Source organism: Triturus cristatus, chromosome 6, assembly GCF_964204655.1.
Source record: "Triturus cristatus chromosome 6, aTriCri1.1, whole genome shotgun sequence".
NCBI lineage: Eukaryota > Metazoa > Chordata > Amphibia > Caudata > Salamandridae > Triturus > Triturus cristatus.
The window spans coordinates 411,165,003-411,186,010 of record NC_140589.1 but is presented as its reverse complement, the minus strand read 5'-3'; the positions used below and the strand labels follow the sequence as shown (position 1 = coordinate 411,186,010).

At 41.3% G+C, this 21,008-nt stretch overlaps 1 protein-coding gene across 1 annotated transcript in view; it reads left to right on the top strand.

The window, feature by feature from the left end:
• CSMD1 (CUB and Sushi multiple domains 1) overlaps positions 1 to 21,008 on the top strand; it is a 2,626,220-nt gene that overhangs the window by 1,345,427 nt on the left and 1,259,785 nt on the right. Inside the window, exon 26 of the mRNA XM_085610820.1 lies at positions 12,421 to 12,534. Within this exon, the coding sequence (XP_085466946.1) occupies positions 12,421 to 12,534 (114 nt within the window). The remainder of the gene's footprint in view (positions 1 to 12,420; positions 12,535 to 21,008) is intronic.

The window sequence follows — 21,008 nt, the reverse complement described above, 5'->3', positions numbered from 1 at the left end:
GCAAGTAAATAATGTATTGATAGCTAGTTAAAACCATTCAATACACAGTGATATGCAAGGACATATAAAACAATATAATGTTAATTCTGTTCCCAAAAATTGTTGTAAATCATGAAAATCTTCAATTTAAATTATTGGGGGTGGCTAAAATCAAAGAGCTCAATTTCACAAAGACCACTATCAGCTGTCTGTCTTTTTTATTAAAGGAGTAGGTAAATTCATGGACATTAATTTTACAACGCCCCCTGTCAACTCTCAGTTGTTGCCCATTGAAGCAAGGAAGAATTGCTTCTTGACAGGTGTGGGTCAGAGGTCTTTTCCAATGTGGGATCAAAAACATTTTCTGCATGTTATAAAAAGTCAGCCAGCAGCCTATTCCATGGGCCAGAGTTTCATGTTTATAGCTGCAAAAGTAGCAGCTAATGGATTACCCTGTGTCATTCCTGTTTGGTAAATCTCACCTAAATCAAACAAGCTAAATCATTAGTACTAGTAACATACTTTATTCGATAACAAGGTATCATAAAAGTAAATGCAATACAACATAAGTCAGGTAAAGTACAATATAAAAAGTTAATATAAATTCATAAAAAACACATGTACAAATACACTTAAAATAGATAAAAAGTTCATGAAAGGGAATAAAAAGGACGACGAACCCAGAGAAATGTAAGCAAGCAAGTGCATATCAATTAATAGGCTGCCAATTCATAAAAGTGGTACAGTTGTACAATATAACAAACTAGCCAGTACTTAATTCAACGAGCTTAGATCGTATTCGCCACGCTATCCCCAAGTATTTAGCAACCCCACAAATTACCGACAGGGATGTGGTATCCGTTGTTAGGATACGTAGGGCCACTGAATGTTGCCTAGTTCCCAGATTTCTACTGCTGGGCTTAGCCATCTTTTCCTTGGTCCCCTGTATGCCTTACAGGCAAACAGTAAGTGCCCAGTGATTCGGATGGATTAGAACACCCCGGGCAAGCTGTTTGGTGGGATTTAAAATTTTTCCAGCTGTTTGTAAAATCATTCAGGGGTAGCGTGCCTAACCTCATTTTAAGGAACAATGTTCTGTCTCTTGGAGTAGAGATAAAATCAAGAAACGGTTCCAGTTTCGGTACTGGCTTATGGCTCAAAAATGTGTCAGTTAGAGTACCCAGCTTTGGATTTCTCAAATCCATTGCTTCTATACTTGCCCAATATAATTTCTTGCTGGTATCTTTTGGCGGGGGCTGTTGTAATACCCATTCTTCTTTTAACCCCAGATTAATTACCAGGTCCCTTAGATTTTTCAACCACGGAATCACCCCAAAACCATTCAAAGCAATGAGTTCATCAAGGACTGCGGCATAGTTGCTAAGTTCCGAAGTCCTTCTAAGGTGAACCCAGAAAAGTAAAGGGCGAAGCCCAACAATATCTTTAATTGAGCGACGTCCCAAATCATAGAGTAATGGTTTAATGGGGGTAGAGACAGGGAGACCCACTAGCTCTCTTATAAATTTGTGTTCCGCTATGACTAAATCAGTAACTCTTTCTGATCCCCATAATTCAGAGCCATAGGTTGCGGAAGACAGTGCCTTGCCCTCATAAACTACCAAAACATGGCTGATAGGCTTGCTAGAGGTCAGGCGATAATCTCTAATAATTGCTCCTGTCACTCTCTTGAAGTTTAATAACATTTTGGCGATATGTAAATCCCATTTCATTTTAGAGTTTACCCTGACCCCTAGATAGTCAAATGCATCCTCTTCCTCTAATAAAGTGCCATTTAGTGCAATATTAATTTTCTTAGGTTTTTTTAATTCTGGACAATACCATCAGTTTGGTCTTAGTAGTGTTGACAGTAAGGCCACGATTATTGCAAAAGTCGCTGAACCTATCTAGCAGTTTCTGGAGACCAGAAGGAGTTTTAGACATAAGGAGAGTGTCATCTGCAAAAAGGAGGGTCGGTATTTTTTCCCCCACCAGGGCGGGGGCATCCGCTGAGTCCTCCCTCAAATGGTCTGCCACCCCATTTATAAAGAGGGAGAACAGAGTCGGAGCCTTCACACATCCCTGGCGGACCCCCCTCTGGACAGGTATTCTATCAGTCAGTTGGCCTTCACTCCCCCATCTGATTCTTGCCTACGTGCCATCGTGCAATCTTTTGATAAGTTCCAAAAGATGTCGTGGCAGACCCATATCGTGTAGAACCTGCCACAATTTAACCCGGGGAACAAGGTCAAAAGCAGTTTTAAGGTCGATGAAGGCCAAGTACAAAGATCCCTTGCCAATCAGAACAGTCTTCCAATAAGTAGCTGTGAATCTGAATACTTGGTCCATAGTACCTACTTTTTTTTAAAAACCTGCTTGTAAATGTGTTAGAAGGTTTCCCTCCTCTAGCCAAGACCCCATTCGTGAAATGAGTACCCTACCAACCACCTTTTGGATGACATCAATTAGACTTATCGGTCTGTAATTGGCAGGGTCCTCTCTCCCCCCCCTTCTTGTAAACAGTGACTACCTCTGCACCCTTCCAGGAATCTGGAACTGCATGGCCCCGTAACAATAGATTCATCAGATTAAAAATAAGATTTGCCCATACTATAGGGTCATGAAGAATCAAATCACCCGGCAGGCCATCCAGACCTGCCGCCTTCCCGGGAGCGATGCTTTGAATAGCTGTCTGTACCTCCACAAGTGTAAAAAAATCTAATGGTTCCGGCTGGGGTGGCACTGGCTCAAGGTCTAGACTGACAGTCAAGGAAGGATCAGACTCTACCTCGCTTGTGTAAAGGTTTGAAAAGTGCAAAAACCACTGCTGCTCAGTTATGTTATTGGGAATGGGGTTGGAGCCTCTTTTAGTTAATTGGGTTATTAAAGCCCAAAAAGTGCAAGAATCTTTTAAAAAAGCTGCCTTCTTTAGTTCTTGCCAGTGATCCTCCTCCCAAGCACGTTTGGCAACTTCTATAGATTTTTTGTAATCTTGTCTGGCCAACCTTACAGCTACGGGGTCTCTTTTCTGTAGGGCTAGTGAAATGGCCTTTCTCCAGGCTCTACATTCAGTGGTAAACCATGGATTACCTTGCTTAACTGCGGGATTTGTCCCACCCTTTGACCCCCTTATTTTAAAATGAAGGCCTATACCTTCTATAAATACTTTATAAGAGTTGCTAAGCTCTGAACAATTCATCTCAGCCAGCGTAGAATTAAGTAGGGCAAATTCCGCTGCCTTGGTGGCCACTTGGAGAGTTATGGTAGATAAGATATCCTCATGACAGGACACTTTTTGCCATTTAAGCCTTCTATTGCAATTTGTAGGGATTACTGCTTTTAAGGCTAGATTCATATTTGCAGTACTTTCCCTAACATGCCATTTGACCGCTGCACAGAGAGGATTGTGATCACTATCTGGCATCTGTTCTACCTTCATGTCGACCACGTACCCCCAAGATTTAGTGTCTAGAATAATGTAATCAATACAAGATGGTCCATTTAGTCTATTAAAGGTCATAGCCCCATGAGAGTCGGAGGGGGTTCTTCCATTTAGTGCTCGAAGGTTAAATTCCATGATCTGTAATGCCCTCGCTGTCCATCTCTTAATGGGACTGAGGTTTAAAGACGGGATGAAATTTTTTGTATCATCCTCACTGGTCCCTAAGAGATCTTTATCAGTTAGCGGTTCATATGTACAGTTTAAATCACCTCCTAAGATGATATTGGAAAGTGGAGTGATTCCTGCTAAAACATTTTCCAAGGAAGAAATAGTGACAGAATTTTGGTTAAGGGGGCCACCTCTTGCGTACACATTAATGAGATCAACTCTGGTACCCTTCCATGGCCCTTTAAAAGATAAATGAAGAATGTCTAATGATTTCTCATTATGGACTTTGATGTCCAGGTTCAATGCTACCTTGATCCAGATGTGAAGACACCCCGAAGGGCGGCCCACACCATGTGTCACAGCCGGTATATAAAAGGTAGAATAGCCGGACATATAGAGGGGATCCAGACTCCAAGTCTCCTGGAACAAGCAGATCTCATATTTATTAACGAAGTCATGCCAATCTGGATTTACCAGATGTTTCTTGAGGCCTGCAATGTTCCAGGAGAGTATATGGATTAATCCAGAATTACCCCCCCAGCATCTGGTACAGCATTATTCAGTAGAAGAGAGCAGTGATCACTAATTTCTTGTACCTTCGTTGGGCCACCAGAAGGGCGTCTAGTATAGATCCCTGGTGAAAGTCAATCGACTTCCTCTAATCCTCTTAATGGGGAAAAACGATTAAAAGTAGGTAAATTAAAATTATAATTAAGAGGCCCTACTTGGTACCGTGAATACATGTTGGGCTGTGTTAAGTTCTTGATTAATGTCTGTGGATAAAAATAAGTTAGGTCAAAGGTTCTAATAGTACTCTGATGTTCCCCTTGGAAACAATTAATTATGTGTCTAGTTGCCCTATGGTCTCTAAAGTTAACAATAATTACATCACCTTCAATATCCTTTGGCCGTGAACCCACCCAACCAAGCCTGCGGACATTCAAAATTTCGCCATTTATATTAAGAGGTAAGGGCCTGTTCTTTCCTAACCAGTGCATTACCTTATTTTTTAGGTCATAATAGCCCTCTTTTTTTCCTGCCTCTAGTACTGGGACTCCTGTCATAATTACAGCATAAGGGGCTGCCTCCGGGGGCAGATCTATATGGTGACAATTAGCTCCGTGTGTTTCACTTGAAAAAATGACAGCAGATGTTTTACGTGTGGAAGGATCAAATCCATCAGAACTAGGAATGGCGGTTGTCTGGCCATGGTTTGGCTCGGTATTATTCTTTCGATTCAGTGACAAATTAGCTAGATTTCGTGAAGATGGTAAAGTTTTAGTTTTGATAACCTCAGAACTAATTTGTCTGCCATCTAAGTCTAAAGATGGGTTAGGGTAAGAGGTACTATTTGATTGTACCGCAACGTTAGGCGATAGCTCTATTGCTTGATCAGTATTTTTTGAGATCGACTTCTCCATTAGCCCAAGTTGTTTTGACATGCCCTTCATTCTTTTTATCAATGGGAGAAGGAGTGACTTAACAAGTGTCTCCAATCGGCCCACAATTTCATTTGTTAATAAGTCATAATTGTGAGAATCCGACACTATTCCTTGACCTAATGATTGTTAAACAACTGCAGGAGGACAGATCGCAGTATTTACCACTTGGTTACACTTGTCGTTACCAGGTTGGGTCGTTTTATTATGTTTCTTTCCTCCCTTCTTTCTTTTTTTCAAAGGGGGAGAACCTATATTATTACTTCTCCTTCCCTTCTTATGTGGGCTAGCAATAGTGGCAATAGGAGTGACCCTAGAAACTTGAGAGTTTGATGATATACAATCAGAAGAATAATTAACATGAGGATTAGAGGCAAACGGTGTTACATGTATATGAGGTTGTGTCACTATGTTACAATCACGAGTGAGCGAAGAGGATCTAGACACAGTCTGAGAAGTATTTATTAAACAAGAAGTGGATGGAACCGACACCGGCACCGGTGAAACGACCGTCTGAATATGGCCGAGCGAGGAGCGTTTAGTTTGGAGATGTTCGGCCGATAGACGTCGCTCCACCATGGCAATCTCCTTCTCAAGAACTGAGGCTGCCCTTGTGATAAAATTGTCCAGCGTGCCTCTGACTGAACCTCCCAGCAAGGAAGTTCTACGTGCTGGTGTACGTGTTGACATAATATTAGATAGATGAGGCAACTGTACAAGATGATCGAATTAACAATGACACAAAGCAGATTATGCAGAGCACACAATCAAGACCACAAGTTGATACAGTTGTGTCAATTAAGATACACAGTAATACCGACTGTACCTTTGGTGGTCTTATGCAGATCTCAGGGAGTGGGCCCAGGCCAGCCCTGTCCAGCCCCGGACGGCCACAGACGGCCCGCCCTTTGCCCGGGCTTAGCCCGGCGCCACCCGCGCGCGTCCCGCGACGCAGAGGGAGCCGCGATCTTTTGAGCGCCTCCGGGCGCGTAGGAGGCGTCAGCTGCCGCAAAGGAGCCTGGGGGCTATAGTCTCCCCCCGCTCTCGGCCGCGAGGTGCAGTGGCGGCGGCGGGGGAGACACACAGCGAGAAGAGGTCCAGGAGCGGCGGCAGCAACGCAAAAATGGCAGGGCAGCAGGAGAGTCCCCCAGCAGGTAGGCGAGCCTCAGAAATTACATTTCTAATATTTTATCTTCAGTGCCCATGAAATTGCAGGTTTGAAGTACAAAGGCAGCTGCTTGTAGTCATTTTTTCAAGTCAGAAAAAGATAAGCTTTGTTCCCAGATCTCTGTCATAGTCTTGAAGGGCATGAACCACCTCTTCATTCCAAGGGGATAGTGAAACCCATTAATTCAGTTCTTGTTACATACGAAACTTTAAGGCTCCAGGCCATGCTCTACATAGGCTGTATCAATAATGTTACTGTGGTCACTAGTACATATAAGATAATTAGGCCTGAAGGTTGGAATAGATAGTTTAATGTAAAGGAACACTGTCTCAATGAGGCATCTCGAAGAAAAGAGAAAGGGGGGGCAGACAATAGAAATAACAACTGTCTCTCCACTATTGTTTTTGTCAGTTTTCTTCCCTTATGGAACACTCGGCTCTGTGCAGAGCTTGTCTTCACGCCCAGGTCTCGACTGACAAAAGGGGGTGTCCCTCGAACCCCAAATTTTTTTAATGAGAACGTAAGGTTGGTATGAAAACAAGAAGGCCTCTAGTCATACCATCACCTAGTCACCAAGGGTGTTTGTGCTCTTGTGCCAATGTGGATGGGTATTACTCGTGCCCTGCCCATCACTTCCCCAGTGAAAAAAACTGAACGAAGGGCACTTGCCTTGGGCCACGGCCCTCCGGGCTCATGGCAGTGGGAGACTCACTGTCTTCTTTCTCTTCAGGATGGCTGGACTGGCTTGCGATGCCTCTAGGCGGTTCCTCCCTGGATTCTGTTTTGCAGGACGTTGCATCTTCTTCCTTCTACCCCGGGCTTATGACCGCATCCCGTGTGGGCAGACTCCTCATCTTCCAATAACTGGCTGGTCATCGGGCCGTCCAATTCGATGTCATCTGGTGCGTTCGCTTCCTTTCTTCTGCTGGTGTCTTCTTCCTGCTCTTCTTCTCCTGACTCCATGCTCACCCCTCGCCTTGGGAGCCCTTCTGTAGCTGCCACAATCACGTGTTCCCAGACTGCTGGACCTATGCCTTCATTTTCTCTGAGGTGTTTCGTGGCAGCAATCTTGAAAATCCCGCTCGTAGGGATTGTGGGATTACACTGCCCCTCCACCAAGTATGGGAGCTTGGGCTATACAGAGACCGGACATTGTGACAGGAAATCCACGATCCCCTGGGATTTGAATGGTGCATGGAGGGCCTAAAAAGAGAAAGGTTGTAAGGACAAAATCCAATGAAGGATCTTTGGATTTGTGTCCTTGTGAGTGGTGAACCAAGTTAAGGGGGCATGGTCTGCTATGAGAAAGAAGGTACGGCTCAACAGGTAGTGTTGGAGTGCCTCCATGGCCCAATTGATGGCTAAGCATTTCTTCTCCATTGCTGCATAGTGTCTCTCTTGTGGGAGTAATGATCAGCTAAGATATATGACAGGTCGAAGATGTCCCTGTGGGTCGGGCTGGGCACCTCAGCCCCTAGTCCACGATCAGAAGCATCTGTTTGCAGGACAAAGGATTTTGGAAAGTCTGAACACATCAGTACAGGGACGTGACTTAAAAGATATTTTAGAGCTTGAAAACTATTTTCTCGGACTTCAGTCCATTCTAGCTGGGTATTCGAGTGTCAGTGTGTTAGTATGTCTGTGAGGGAACTGGCTACTTCTGAAATTTGGGGAATACATCTCCAATAATATCTCACAAGACTAAGGAGTGCCTGTATTTCCCTCTTAGTTGTGGGTCAAGGTATTATTTGTGCAGCTTCAAATTTGTTATGTTGAGGACGTATTGTGCCTGCAGTTATAGAGTATCCTAGATCTTCTATGTGATCAGTGGCAAGGGTGTTTTTTTCGGGTTCAGGGTAAGCCCAGCTTGATGTAAAGAGGAAAATATTTGACTCAGATGTTGTCTGTGCGTTTTCCAATCAGGACTGTATACAAAAATATTTTGTCAAGGTAACCCACGGCGTATTGCTGATTTGCCCTTAACAAGATGTCCATCTATCTCTGGAAAGTGGGTGGGATGCCATGAAGGCCAAAGGGCATGACTTTAAAATAATATAAGCCTGAGGGTCCAGAAAATGCTGTCTTTTCTCTATCAGCAGAACTGACGGGTATCTGCCAATATCCTTTTGCTACATTGATAGTGGACATTACCTGTGTGCCACCCCTCCCTTTCTATAAGCTCTATAAGCTCATATACTTCGGGCATAGGATCACTATCGAATTTAGAGTGGATGATTAGTTGGCCAAAGTCGAAACAGAATCTAAGGCTTCTTTTGGGCTTGAGGAAGAGTACGACGGGGTAATATCAGTTGCTCTGGGAAGGCTCAATAATATCAGCTTGTAGAATGGCTTCTATTTCTTGTTGTATGGCCCGTCCCCTGGCTGAAGGGATCCGATAGGGACTCAGCTTTATCACCTACCCTGCCTCTGTTTAATGTCATGTTAGATTAGGTAGGTTTGCCCAGGTTTGCTTGAATTCATTCCTGGAAAGTGGTCTAATAATTCATACAACTGCTGTTTTTGAGGTTGAGTGAGCTGTTATCTGATGTGTGGTCCTTCTATGGTAAACTCGTTAAAGGTTTGTAAAAGTATCTCTATGGGTTTTGTAAGTGTGATTTGGTTTAGTGTTGTCGGGGGATCCTTATTTTGGCAGGTGGGCTCTGCCCATTTTTTTTAACAAGTTGATATGGAATACCGGTCCAATATGTTCTGTTTGAGGAATGGCTACTCTTTAGATAACAGGTGTTACTTTTCCCATACCTACTGTGCCAGTGTGGATGGATATTATTTGTCCCTGCCCACCACTTCCCTAGTGAAAAAAACTGAAAGAAGGTCACTTGCCCAAGGGGCCACAGCCCTTCGGGTCAGGGTAGTGGGAGTCTCACCTTCCTCTTTCTTTTTTGGATGGCTGGACTGGCTACCGATGCCTCTAGGTGGTTCCTCTCTGGATTCTGCTTTGCTGGACTTGGCGTCTTGTTCCTTCTCCCCCGGTCTTCTAATGACGTCCTGTGTGGGCAGACTCCTCACCTTCCTCTAGCTGCTCGTCAGGCTGTCCAATTTGCTGCCCTCTGGTGCATACACTTCCTTTCTTCTGCTGGCGTCTCATTCCTGCTCTTCTTCTCCTGACACCGCTCTCACCCCCGCTTCCGTAGCTGCCACAATCATGTGTTCCCATACTGCTTGACTGACGCCTTTGTTTTTCCTGAGGTTTTTTTTGGTGGGTATCTGGATAATCCCGCTCATAGGGGCTGCAGGATTACAGTTACAAGTGACGCTTTTGAGCTAAAATCTGGTTCAGGAGGTTGAAGTTCTGATCTTGTATTGAGGGGTTGAAGTTGGGAGGCAAAATAATTTCCCAAACAGTTTACATTGCTCGAAGTCCATCCATAGTTGAGGTCAGGTAGGACTTTTTCTCTTAATACCTCTGACAGCAGTTCTAAGGATGAGCCAGACACGTTTTTATTCAATTATTTTAAAAATATTGTAGGAAAAAGAGATTTTGGAGTCAAGGTGTTGTAAATGGGCTTTTATAGCTCCTCTTGATTTAAGATGAACTCCTAGATATACGAGTTGACTTGGCGTATTTCAAAGAATCACCCTTTAGCCTTATTTTAACTTTGCTTTAGATGATGAGGTAAATGTTAAGATCTCAGTTTTAGTGGTGTTGATTGACAGTCTGATTTCCTCCCAATTAATTTGTAAATGGTCGCACATATACTGAAAGCTTATCTACGTTTGATTCAAGAAGCTGTATCATCGGTGTGTAGGGCAGTGCGTAAAGGTTATATATTGAGATTTGGTTCATAAGTCTGCTCTATGGTCAAAACTGTTTCCAGATCAGAATCAAAAAGTAATGGTGCCAATACACAGCCTTGTTTTAGCCCTTTGTCGAATAGAACTCTGTTGGTAAGGGAGGTATTATTTCAGTTTTTACTTTGATCCAATGAGCTGTGTAAAGTGATTTAACTTTATGGAATAGTTGGGCTGGTATCTTTTCCAACTTTCTTCCATATTATAGATTATTTGATGGAGTCAAAGGCGTTTCTAAAATTGATAAAGCATGCATAGAGATCTTGTTTTAATTTGAGGCTCCAGTGGATCAGGGCAGAGAGCACAACTGTGTTGTCAATAGTAGAATTGTCTGAGGAAAAAATAATATGATACCAGCAGATAATCTTTAGTTTCTCTGCCCAGTCACCAAGTTCTTTTGGTAAGGCTGATGTATAATACTTAGAATTCGCTTCTATTAGACCAATGAGCCTACAATTGTCTGAACTTGTTTTTGAGTCCCTTTTATGTTTCTGGCGTAGGAATGAGCCTTTCCAAGACACTAGGACTGAGTCTTCCGTGTAGTGGTGTGTTAATAGGTTATTTAGTGCCTCAGCTTAATAGGTTGAATTTTGTTTAAAGATTGCTGTTGCTACACTGTTGGGGTCTGGGGCACTATTGTGTGGACTTGTCTTGAAGAGCTCAATGATCTCCTTATTGTCCCATAAGTGTGGGGCTATTGTATTGTCCAAATGTTTAACTACCTCTGAGACATTATTGAGCACTGGGTATAAAGTGGTATCGAAATTAGGTGATGGATTTCCGTTATTCAATATTTCAGAGTATAATGTGCTTACATATTAAGACCAAGTAGCTGCATTGATTTTATTGCTTGAAGTGAGCAGTGCGTGTCCCACCAAGTTGTTACCAGGGTCCGGAAATTCGTTTGATGATCCCGACATGATCGCCTCATGAAGAAGTAGTCATAGTTTTTTGCAATCCACAACAGATTTTTTTTTATAGTCTTTCATTATTAGTTTTGCATACTCTATATGGCTGTTGGCTCCTGATTTGCTTTAATCTAAAACATTTTTAAAAAATGTGTTCCCCAAAAACACCCATTACCATAGTTTACCATAGCACTGAAGGGAACTACTTTGTGTGTGGATGTGTCCCTTGTGAAAGGGAAGCATGCCACAACTCATAGTGAAGTCAGCCAAGCCAATGGCTAAAGTGAGTTGATAGATTGCCTTTAATGAATGATGGTGTGGGTGAAACAAAAATGTAAATGACACCAATCACAGACTAATGGATGACGTCTGCCTATAACCCCTTTAAGTAACTATGTAGTACACATAATTTTAGTGAAGTCAAAAGGTTTCCTATCACAGTCCTAAAAAGCTCAGTCTAGTATTGGCTGCAGGCCTTTTGCTTTTAAGAAAGAAAGAAGGCAGGCAAAGAACCCAAGAAAGCAGACAAACAAGAATGAAAAGGCAAAAAAGGCAAAGACAGAGGGAAGGAAAGTGAAACAAAGAAGGAAGGAAAGAGGAAAAGAAGAGGCAAAAAGAAGGAAAGAAAGAGAGCAGGAAAGAGAAGGTGAAGGAAATAAGGGAAGAAAGTAGAAAGAGAAGGAAAGGAAGATCAATGGAAAGAAAGAAAAAAGAAAGAGAAAGTAAGAAGGAAAAAAACAGAAAGAGAGAGAAAGAGATGGAAGCAGAGAAAGAAAAGGAAATAGAGAAATTAGAATGAAAAAGACAAGAATGAAAGCAGGAAAGTGAAGGAAATAAAAACAAAGCAAGAAGAAAAGAAATTGCGAAAGAAAGAAGAAAAAAGAAAGGAGAGAATGAAAAAATAGAAAGAGGATATTTATTTGGATGGGCTACCATTTCTTAGTGATTTCATGTATCCTTGCAAAGCTGCACAGTATTGGTGATTCACATTATGTATGGCAAAAACTGTGCAGGGACATAGCCTCGTGTAAGATTAAAAAACACCCTTAAATAAAGATGGCATCTAAAAGTGGGAGGGCCCAAAGCAGATATCCGAGATTGACAGACATAAAGTTTCCCAGAGTTTCAGAGGCACACAAATAATCAGTCCTACTTTCCCAAGTCAAACTCATTCAGCCCCATTAAACAGATACACATAGTAGAGAAACCCCAGAGTAGTCTGCTTGTAAGGAAACTTACTAGGGAAGTCTACTATCTCCTCCTTCCTCCTGTCGTCATAAAAATGCGAATGTTGTCCAAATAAAAGCATCAAGAAGAGGAATTTGCAAATACTAGTAAAGATGAGATACAGGATTACTGTTGATTTCTAAAACGGATAAACAATCACAGATTTATGAATTTCGCTGTAAATGGTGTTCTTCAAGTTGCTTTCTTGATCAAGTAGTTTAAAAATGTATTCAAATGTAATAAATGTAATGTTGATATATGCATATTTTATTTTTCTAACAGTGGTTTTTGGACAATTTGCCTACTTCCAAACGGCCCTAAATGACTTGGTTGAATTATTTGATGGAGCGCATCCTCAAGCCAGATTACTCAGTTCATTATCTGGATCTCACTCAGGTAAAATGCCAAAAGCATAGTGACAAAATTAAATATTTGCTTATTTTTGTGAAGTATGTACATTTTTTTCAAAGCATAAGGAAATAGCATACACACATGACTACACATGGATTATTTGACATTTTTACATACTGCTTATATAGTTATTCAAATTGACATATAGGGTAGTAAAATAGTAGCTATGTACCAAGGGAAATTTTCATTTTAAATATTATTACCTTGTTTTTAAGTTATGGTCTGTCAACAGTTTTCAAACAGCATACGAGCCTAAAAAACACACTTATATTCTCCACCACAGCATACACGAAAATCATGAATTATAAAACAGCCTAATACCTTTACATTTTATTAAGGGAGTGGAAATTCACATTTCATTCTCTTTGTCACAATAAAAACATTTATAAAATACAGTATATTATCATCATCAACATGTTTTATAAAATACCCAATGTAGTTTCTAGTGTGGAAGATATGTTGTAGTAAAATAAAAAGCAGTTGTTTGAGAACCAAAACATTTATAAATATTGTGCAAAATGTGAGGCACAGTGATACAGGTTCTACATCATGGCTGCTGCATAAGCAAAAGTTCAATTACCAGCCCTGCATTGCGCACCTTAGGCAAAGCTAGTAGACAAGCAGAAACAGAATAAAGACAGTGAGGCCCATGGCTTAAAAAAGTTTGTGCTGGATGTGCATCACAGAAGTGACACAAACCTGCACAATTGTTTTTGTAATTTACTTTCTAGAGCAAAACTTGTTTTGTGCTGGAAAGTTCCTTCAAAGTAATCTACAGGAGCGCTTAGAGCTACTTTGGATTACTTTGCGTCACTTGTCATTCCACGGGTAGTACATGGGCGCTTCCATGCAACCACCCATAGTTTTTGACGCAAAACCCAGCTACTAAAAATAATAGAGCTATGTGCCAAAAAAGCAACATTTTGAAGCGGGCATTAAAATGGAGAAATGCTTTTATTTCTCCTAACTTTTCCCACTTCACATGTGTGCTGCACTATCCCTCTTCTGAAGTGGAAAAAGTTTTAGTTATTCTAAGCGTAGAATTTTGTACTGAAAGGGGAAACTTATACAAGACTCACACACTCAACCTTGAACTATAGTACAAAGGTGTGTGCATTGAGCTTGGCTGCTTGATTCTGTACCAGTGCTAGGCTAAGAGCATGAAAGTGCCATATCTCTGTAGATATGGTGCTTTCATGCTCTTTCTTTGTCACACAACACAGCACAGCAACTGCAGTTGTGTGACAATTTTGGCAATTTGACCCCATGTCTGTTGTCAAGGGTTCACTAAGTTTTCATATAAATGCAAGACTTTAGCCATACATGGACTTATAACATAGGCAGAGATTTTACCACACACTTCTCTATAGGATATCAACGAAGGTCGCAGAGATGGGAAGAAAAGAAATCCTAACGAGGAAGATCTAAGAGGCGTATGGCTGCAATATTTTGAGAAAGGTGAAACCTTTACTATTAGTACTTATGGAGAGCCAAATCTAGCACATTCCATAAATCCAATCTGAAGCCTACTATAGCATGAATAGAGGAAAAATGAGAGGCAGGAGAGGAAGAATTTTGGTTTAAACAGTTGGTGATACATTTCCCTATTTGTCCATAGGGTAGGACAGGAAACCTGTGTGGTCAGCACCCTTCATTAGACCATGTCACTAAATATTCTCCAAAAATTAGAACTTCAGTCAAACCAGAGTAAAGCTTTAGAACATTTCTTCTCTTTCAGGTAGCCATTGCAATCAAGCAAGAATAAAAATTATTTTGAGCAAGGAGGGAATCTCCATCTAGTTGAAGGGTGATCTGGATAGTGTCGGCATATATCATTACCGCCAGACCAAAGGATCTTAGAAACCTAGATAGAGGGGCTACTTACATTTTAAAGTGTATAGGACTCAGGGGGAAGCTATGATGAACTTCATAGTCAATCTCACAAATTTGGAAGTGAATGGAGGGATTGAAACTACCTGTATATTACCTGGTAAGAAGGGAATCATCTGGCAGAGTATCACACCTCTGACACTGATCTCATGATTGCAGGTCACATGGTGATATCAGTATCAAAATCCAGAAAAAGATCCAACAGGATGAGTGTGAGAATGCCTCCCTCATTCTGAATCATCCCCAGTCCGTCCATTACAGTTAGAAAGGGCAAGCTCAGTACCGTTGCGGGTACAGAAGCTTACATGTGCCTCATGTCAAATGTAATGCGATTGCATAATGTTAGCCATGAAATGCAAAATTATATATATATATAGCGCCGAGTCCTCACGGAAAATGCTTCAGATCTTGATTAAATATGCCGAAAGTGATCGTAAAGTAATGTTAGCTAAGATCGAGGCATTGTTAAAAGAACTTGAGAATTGCGAAAATCAAGAAGAAATCAAAAAGAAATTGGGGGAAATGAATACCAGACTAACAAAACATGAGGATTCGATTAAAGAAAGAAAGGCAACAAAATTCCAAAGAGACAGGAATGATTACATGCAAGGCAGAGTGTATACTTTCTCAAAAAAATTTGAAAACATACGAAGACAGCAATTATCTAATACTGCCGAAATGTTACACCAAAACACAGACCCTAGTGTGTCAGAATTGAGCTCTGAAGTGGAGTCAGAAACGGAACAACTAAGTGATACGGCTCAAAGACACAAACCGCCGACAGTAATCCAGGAACTGGGTTTTTTACGTTTAGAAAGACTGACAAGCCTGCGCCCGCGGCCCACACGCCAGGACAAACAAAAAGACACATCCCAGGAACAACAAAGGGCAGAAAGAGAAAAAACAGGCGCTGGGGCAAGCGGCACACAAACACAACAACAACAGAAAACAAACAAACAACAATACAGAAGAAACAAGCGCAGATAATTGACAAAGAAAAATATAACGTAAGCAGAGACAGCGAAAACACAGTTATAAATCTAACAACGATGGATCTCACCGAAATTGAACAAAAAACTCTCGCACTTGGCTTATCATATTGCGAAAGAACTAATTTTGACTACTCGCAAACACGGATAGACCTTTTTCAGTTTGTGAGAAAATTAAAACTGCAAAAATACTTTATGAACAGTGGTAATAAAGACTCACAACAAATGGTCTTCGATGTAACTCACACGGAAGTATCAATGACAGACGAAACCCTGTTACGGGATCTTCTAATCATGCAACAAGAAAATCATAACACAACAGATGTTGATACTATTATTGCCCTTCAAGAAATACGAAACCCCATCCTCACACCATTCAAACCTAAATCCGTATTTACACCGATGATGCCCAAGGATGGTTTGGATATCTTTGCGGAGAACGTGATAAAAGATCTCAAAATATTGGCGCTTAAAAGTGACAAAGAATTCGCCAAGACACGCAATACAAACAGAACGAACTACAATAAAGTTATGAGTAAAATTAAGGAACATCAAGATATAGTAATCAGATGGTCGGATAAAGGGGGGTAATGTCGTCCTGTGGCCCCTAGAGGACTATAACTTGGAGGCAATGAAACAGCTCAATGACAATGACTGCTATTGCAGGATAGCGCCCACGGTTATAGTAGGCATAAAGGAAAAATATCATAAAACCTTATATGAATGGAAAAGTGCGAATTTAATCACTAAATCAGAATTCGACTATCTGAAAATAGACTATCCAGTAACACCGCAACTGTATCTAATCCCTAAGATTCACAAAAACGCAATCAATCCACCTGGTAGGCCTATCATTGCAGCAATTGGGAGCCTATTTGAAAACACTTCTCGGTTTATCGACTTCTTTTTACAACCACTGGTCTGTGAATTACCATCCCACATTAAAGACACTGGCGATTTCCTTAGCAAGATATTCGATGCCAATTGGAAGGAGGACTATGTTTTGATGACCCTTGATGTCAACTCGTTATATACGAGCATTAGACATAAGGATGGCCTTAATGCTTTGAAGCACTATTTAAACACAAGACCGATACACATGCAAGAACATTCCCTTATGCTACTATGTATGGCAGAATGGTGCCTGGAAAACAATGTGTTTATTTTTGATAAATTGTTTTACAAACAACTACAGGGCACTGCCATGGGTACTTGCTTCGCCCCCAGCTATGCTAATTTGCATATGGGCTGGTGGGAGGAGCAAGTACTCATGAAGGGACACAAAACTGCCATGACTGAAAATGTGAACGTCTATGTACGTTACATCGATGATATATTCATACTGTGGCAGGGAACTGAGGAAAGTGCCAAAGTCTTTGCAAATGAATTGAACAACAACAGTCTGAATTTATCATTTACTAGTCACACCAGTAAAAATTGCATCCAGTTTCTTGACATTGAAGTATATATTGAAAACAACTGTCTACAGACCAGAACATATAGGAAAGGCACCGCAGGGAATGCCATCCTTCACACAGATAGTTTTCATCATAACAGCGTTAAGGAAGGTATCCCTTATGCAGAATGTCTCAGGATGAGACGCAACTGCAGTACAGAAGAGGGTCTCAAGAAATCTACTAACGAATTGTTTAGTAGACTACAGAGCAGAGGATACAAAGCAGAAACCCTAGATAAAGCCAGAAACAGAAGTGAGTTGAAAACACGGGAAGATCTTTTGTTCAAGAAACAAGAACAGAGTGCAAGTAAAGAGGCTGGCATCCCGAGATTGATCACAGGATTTAATGCATACCACACTACACTTAGAAAAATCCTGCACAAACATTGGCAGACAGTCCGCAGTGATCCGGTTCTGGGACTTAAATCCCGGCCATTAGTTACAGAAGAGCTAAATCTATGCACCAGGAATTGGTACGCAATTCACCTTCTGTAGCGAAAAGTCAAACTTGGCTACAATCACCTAGAGGCTTCATTAGGTGTAGTAGATGCAAAGCCTGCAAACACGGTACTAACACCAAGTCTGTTATAATGCCTTTCAGACATTCACCGTACCTTATTCGTGGCAGCTTCAATTGCAAAACAGAATTTGCCGTGTACGTGCTACAATGCACATGCCCGAAACTGTATGTTGGCAGCACGATCCACCAAGTTCACGTTCGCATTTTGCAACACCTGAGAGCAATTGCGAATGATGACCAAACATACCCAGTGGCACGTCATATCAATCTGTGCCACGGAAGCAAAACCCAGGACCTCTCCTATTTTGTGATTGATAGTGTCCCTAAAAATCCTAGGGGAGGCAATAGGCAACTGGCATTACGGAGATTGGAATCAAGATATATCATTCTCCTTAATTCCAAAATCCCACATGGGATGAATGCCGATGAAGCGCTTAATGTCCATCTCTGACTCTTTATTTGAGAAGATTGGCCGCTACGTCTGAACCCTATCCTCGTAGCATGTCTGTTCCAACCTTGACATTTTGTTATCGCACTGCACATTTACCTTGAATACCGCCCCATTATGCATGTGTTTCTATTCCAGATTATTCTTTGTTTAAGCACAGTAGGAGGGCATTAGGTAATACACTTTATTTTTCCGGCCTGCCAATATAGATCTTATAAGTTTTCTTTTGCCCACTTGGGCGGGAGATCCACTTAGGTTTGTATTTACATTTCCCCCTTTTAATTAGGCACTATGGCTTAGCATTAGGGGCTCAATATGGTGACACATAACCTACCTTTTAGAGTGGCAGTCTCCATTTTTACTTTGCTTTACGATTTGCATGTTTCTATCATAATCTGAGACTGTACACTCTAGCGGAGACTGTTTAGGCCGGTTGAGTTTACAATTATTGTTATATGATAATTATATACCACACACCCCCCTCTGCACGCCAATACATCAACCTTGGTATAGAGCACATTACATGGGATACACTGAGTCTGGATGTTCCGTCTCTATCCAAGCGGTATTCCTAATCACTTATGTCTTCTATTTTTAGAGTGACTTTCGAACTCAATCTTCATTTCAGGAAATTATTCGTTTTATGTTGCTAGCTTTTATTGTTAGGCTATCGATGTATGTTTTTGCATTTTTTCAGATACAACTGTATTTTGCAAAGTCACGGTGAAAACTTCTATGTCTATGACATTTTCTGGTTGTCTTGGCAACCAAAGGTAAATGGTGGAGGTATTTGTATGGCTGACACTGACAGAACATTTCATGCAGTGAGCAAGGCGGTTTTACCGCCGAAACGCGTCTGACCTGTATTTGAAATAAATCGCCGTCTGTGCCAAAATATTTCACGGTGTTGGTGCCTGTTTGTGGAAAGACGATCAGGTTGTTATTATATATATATATATATATATATATATATATTAGATCCAATCCTGGGTTTCTGAGATCTGAAGCAGGCGCTGACACCGTGGGTTTTCAAAGGAAAAGATTTATTTCATAACAATGTAGCCAGACGCGTTTCGGCGGAACAAGTCCGCCTTGCTCACTGTAACCGACCCAGTTTTCGTAAGTCATTTATACAGTCTCTACACCTGAAATTAATTAAACAGTTGCTTAGAAACGTTGTAAACAAATGATAAACATAGAGAAAGTCACAACGGAAGATAAGTCTTTCTTCCAAGGATAAGTAATCACGCACTCTCAGGGATCCAAATATTCAAATCATATGTTTTATTTTCAACCGCTACGCGTTTCGACACTCCAGGTGTCTTGATCACACGATAGAGCTGCTACAAACCAACGTGCCTTAGTACACAGAATATAATAAACACAAAAGTAGGACTCACGGTATACATCCTTTAACTATGGCAGTTAACATGGTGGCCATTTTGTAACATGGAGGTAAACATGATTTAAACGTGTCTTTATGCATATATTCTCTATACATATTATATTGATGATATGTTATATCGGTTTTACATCATTAGTTTTGTTTTACAAAGTTAGGTCGTGTTTAAATGCCACACTCCTCTGATTAATTCTAAATGTGCAATGCCTTTCGTGGACTAGTGCCTATATCCTTCAACGATTGCAGTTAACACATGAATATATACCGAAGATTTTAAACGTTTCCTATGTATGCATTCCCTATACATGTCTCTGTCTCATTAATGATTTGTTCTAACAGTATTGCTCCCTTGATTTGGTTTACAAAATTAGGTCGTATTAACATGCCATAATCCCCGGTTTATTTTAGATGTGCAATACATTACATGGACTAGTGCCAAGATTCGTTACATGCGTGCTGCCGTATACTGCAAAACATTTGCTGACAAAAGATTCCCATTGCGACAATGCCTCTATATAAATTGTAGATGGCAACTAAACAGTGCTCGTGTCTTCTATAATAAGGCCTAACTTACCACATCTGCTATCATTTAAGCAGATTTGTTATGAGGCGGAATACCTGAATTGAGACCAACCGTGAGTTAAAGCGGACAAGTGCCCATGTTGGTAAGTTGAGCCAGCAGAATATGTAACAAAGGGGGATAAGGTTAGTGAAAACTGCAAAATGCAGGATTTCAAAACCAAGTGGTAGTAAGTCTAATGAGTCGCTACTTGTCCTGTGCTTCTAATAAAGAAAAGTGAAAAAAATTAAAAAAGCAAAAAGAATCGGAACAACTACATTATTCAATCCCATAATGAAAATAAGTGCAATTTAGAAGAATCTCTTATCTTGTAACCGGTGCTGATGACGATTTTGACGAGGAAAAGGGTAGGGAGCCTGTGACGTGATTTAAAAGGTGATGGTTCCCTTCCTTTCCTCCTGTGAAATAAACAAAATAAGAGAACATTAAAATCAATTCCATACACCTCTTAAACAGGTAAAAAAAAATTAAAACATTGCTGTTCGGATCAAGTTATCCATAAGAGGTAATTTACAGAAGATAAAAATGGAAGTAATACTCATTCTTCATGCAGATGTGTTGCTAATTCCTCATTGAGGTTATGGCCTCCGGGGAATCTGGTTTCTAATTCTAATATCCATTTGGACTCTTTTTTTCTTAGTGCTAACTCTCTATTGCTACCTAGGTTTACCTGTTCGATCGCAAATATATATATAATTGATATGAAAGATTGGTTCTGTCATGGATTATGTTGATGCTGTAGAGAAGGCGTGTGTGCCCCCTGTGCCTCGCTCACTCTGGTGCCCTTCCTTTTTCCCTTGTATTTTGTTCCCACTGTTCCCGCCCCCACTCCCGCCTCCTAGCTGCTGCACACCCCTCTCACCTCCCCCTACCAAATGGCGGCTGCTGCGGGGGAGCACGAGCAAGACCTCTGACCCACAGCTCTGAGGCCCGCTCTTCCCAGCTCCCCAGCAGCTCTGCTGTGCCCTGCCGCTGCACCGTGTTCAAGAGCCCCACCATGGTAGGGTTCAAGACCCGGTGCCGGTAGCTGCCTCGTTACTGAGTTGTTCTCCTAACTGCTTTGTAACTCCTAAATCCTCCCGCCTTTCAGCTGCTGTACGTCCGTCCTCCCTCCCCATACTTAATGGTGGCCGCTGCGCGGATGCACCTAAGGCAAGCCCATCTGCCCCCATCC